The sequence below is a fragment of the Apis dorsata genome, unplaced genomic scaffold, assembly GCF_000469605.1.
Source record: "Apis dorsata unplaced genomic scaffold, Apis dorsata 1.3 scaffold_189, whole genome shotgun sequence".
Classification (NCBI taxonomy): Eukaryota; Metazoa; Arthropoda; class Insecta; order Hymenoptera; family Apidae; genus Apis; species Apis dorsata.
Window position 1 is genome coordinate 753,066 of NW_006263474.1, and position 3,127 is coordinate 756,192.

General features: G+C 35.0%; 1 protein-coding gene across 1 annotated transcript in view; it reads right to left on the reverse strand.

The window, feature by feature from the left end:
• LOC102671484 (netrin receptor UNC5B-like) overlaps positions 1-3,127 on the reverse strand; it is a 14,007-nt gene that overhangs the window by 5,060 nt on the left and 5,820 nt on the right. Inside the window, exon 4 of the mRNA XM_031509874.1 lies at positions 11-97. Within this exon, the coding sequence (XP_031365734.1) occupies positions 11-97 (87 nt within the window). The remainder of the gene's footprint in view (positions 1-10; positions 98-3,127) is intronic.

Genomic DNA, 3,127 nt, shown 5'->3' on the forward strand with positions numbered 1-3,127 from the left:
GGAGTTCCGCGTTCCGTCCAGCCTCCACGGACAACGAGTACGGCGGCGACAGGAAGTGCTTCTTCAGGTCTGTGCACGAGGACCACCAGGCGAGGGCCGGTGGTAGGCTTTTTTTTAATATTCAACCGGGGAAACACGAGGCACGAGAGGTCGACGAGACAGGGGAGGGGCGTGGGGGAGGGAGATAGCAGCGAGGGAGCAGGGCACTCAGCGATATTAGGCCGCGTGTATAAATGCAGGGGTGCTTTTATAGGCCGCGTCTCTATGCTCTGCATTCGAGCAGAGCATACTGGTCAGGGAAGGCAGAAAAAGATTTCGCTCGATCCGCGAGGCTGTCGAGGGTTGCTGCTGCATTCGTGCGCCAGCCAACGTCATATTATTCGGTGTGTAGCGGATACGCGGAAAAATAGCCGCTTTTATATATCATTTGTGAAGGGAACGGTGTAAGTAAAGTAAAATGGCGTCGAGTACTCTCCCCTGATCCACTCTGTAACATTCTTGCCCCGCTGTCTAGACCACCTCGATGCTGTGCTGTTATCAGAGATGTGTTTTTAATACGTGAATGGGAAGGATGAAATCGATTAGATTAGATATGAGATCGATCAGGTATGTAGATTGACAATTTTTAAAAATATCTCGAAGTTATTAGAATAATTCAAAAGTATTGAGTATTATCAATGTCTTATTCATTTTTCGTAATGTGTCTCGTGAAATCTTTCCATTAAATTATTATTATTATTATTAAAATTATTTTAGTACATATTACATTTAAAATTGTAAGAAAAATCAAAGTGGATTTTCGGCGAGAATAATAAATATTCGACGAATATAAAAAATAAAGTTGTAAATGTACAACAAAAAATGCAAAAATTTTCATAATGATTCTCGATGATTTTATCGAGAATGATACTTGTATTTGTGAAAAGAAAATGGATATATAGAAAACTTTTTCTTACATTTCACACTTTTTAGAAAAGTTTATGAATAGCAAATTTATAACATACACATCGATGATCTCAAATATATTAATATTTAATAAAATTTTTCAATATTAATTTTAACGTATTTCTAACATGTTTAAGATATACTTGGAGTGTTAAATTTTAGAAAAGCTTGAAATCTTGAAAGCGTTAAAGGAATTTCTTTGTTTTACATCAATCTAGACAATTGGTTCTAATATTTTTGTTTTCAAAATTTCCGTTCAATATTCTTAGAAATCACATTCGCGTGTTATCAAGCGGTTTGCTCCAATTCTAACAATAAAGCTGTGTTATTAGAGCGAATCATCGCTCCAATAAAATTACCGTCATATTATTAATTAAACCAGCCGATTTTCTCAAGTGGATCGCGCAGAATAGCATCGTATCCGACTACGAAACATCACCACGATCGATATATACGCCACGTATTCAATTTCGAAAGCACGTCCGTTTCCTGTTTGCTAGCAAATACGGATTTAATTCTATGTCCTGTTTGTCTCCTGTGTATTTGCGCCCCACGTTTGAGAGAAAATTGCTCTTTCGACTCTTGAACTTTCACCTATTTTTGTGGAAATGGTCTTTTCGATTTCGTCGATCCGCAATGGAGTAGAAATATAACTATAAAAGGAGAAGTAAGGAAGAAGAGAGATTAAAGAGTGTTTTTGAGAATACATACGACCATTGGTTACATTTTGATTGATTTTAGTGAATAATTTATTTTATTAAGGAACACTGAATTCACTGATAATGAAATTTTGTAATTTTATTACTAATTTGAATAGTGTTCCTTTATTAATAGTATCATATAATGTAAAGAAGAATTAAAATTTTAGTTTAATATTAAGTGTTTAATGTTAAACCAGTAAACTATTTATATTTATGAATATTATACGAATTATTAAATACTATTATAATTTATATAATAATATAATTTAATTTTTTATAAAATTAAAAATTTCAATCTTATTATAGAAAAAGAAATAGTTTATAGTTTATTTAAAATCATTTTTATTTTAGCCATTAGAGATTAAAAAGAATTTTCAATGTATATTAAATGAATTATTAAGTAATATTATTATTTCATAATTATTACTATTTTACATAACAATTAAATGATAAATTTTCTTTGAAAAAATTATTTCCGTATTAATTAATTTTTCATTTTAATTCATCAATATTTTATTTCTTCAATTATATTATATTAATTAATACATTTATTTAAACAAAAAAATATTTTAAAATCGATCTAATATTTTTCGTTTAAATCCCTAATATTTCAAACTCTATTCACAATCTTTTTCAAATTCTTTCTAGTTCCTCCTCCCATCAAACCGCCAGACACCCACAATTAGTCTCAAAAGTCGCGGATCGGCTCGCATTGTCATGCAACTCTCGCCATCTCGATTCACAGGTTACCGTTCCAATTTGCATGACAACAATACATCGACATCCCCCTTCGCATAAAAATAAAAAAAAAAAAGAAGAAAGAAAGAAAATCGAACGAACGATGGTCGGAAGGGTGGTAGCTCACCGATTCTGTATTCACAGGTGTTTGCTTTGCAATAGAATATCGATTAGATTTTGGAACTCGGGTTTACGCGTCACGAGATATCCGGTGAAAACAAGCGAGCGCGGCATCCCTCGCGCCGCAACCAAGCTAACCCTCGCCGACAGCCAAGCTTACCGGAGTGAATTTCGCGGCGGGTATCTCGAAAACCCCTGTTCCAGAGCCGGCTCTGTGCTAATCGGGTTAATGAAGTTACGTTTTATGACCGATTCCAGGTGCTAGTTGCTCCCGGCCATTTTCTCTGTCCGACCGCCGCTCAAGCTAAACCCTCCCCTCCCCCTCCTCCCTTCCCTTTCACAGCTCGCTCGAATACATGCTACAATTGCGCGTTAATTCGTTCCCACCCGCTTTCCCTTCACTTTTATATTTTTTTTATTCTCTTTTTCTTTCTTTCTTTTTTCTTTCTCTCTCTTTCTCTCTCTCTCGCCCTTCTCTCATCGCACCATTGGAATTATGAAGACTATTAGTCGACGAATCGTCCGTTTTAATTACATCGTAACATCCTGTCTTTAATGGAACAACCTGGTGAGGCGATAAAAGTTTAATAGGAATTTTTTTTTCCTTTTTTTTTTTTTTTTAG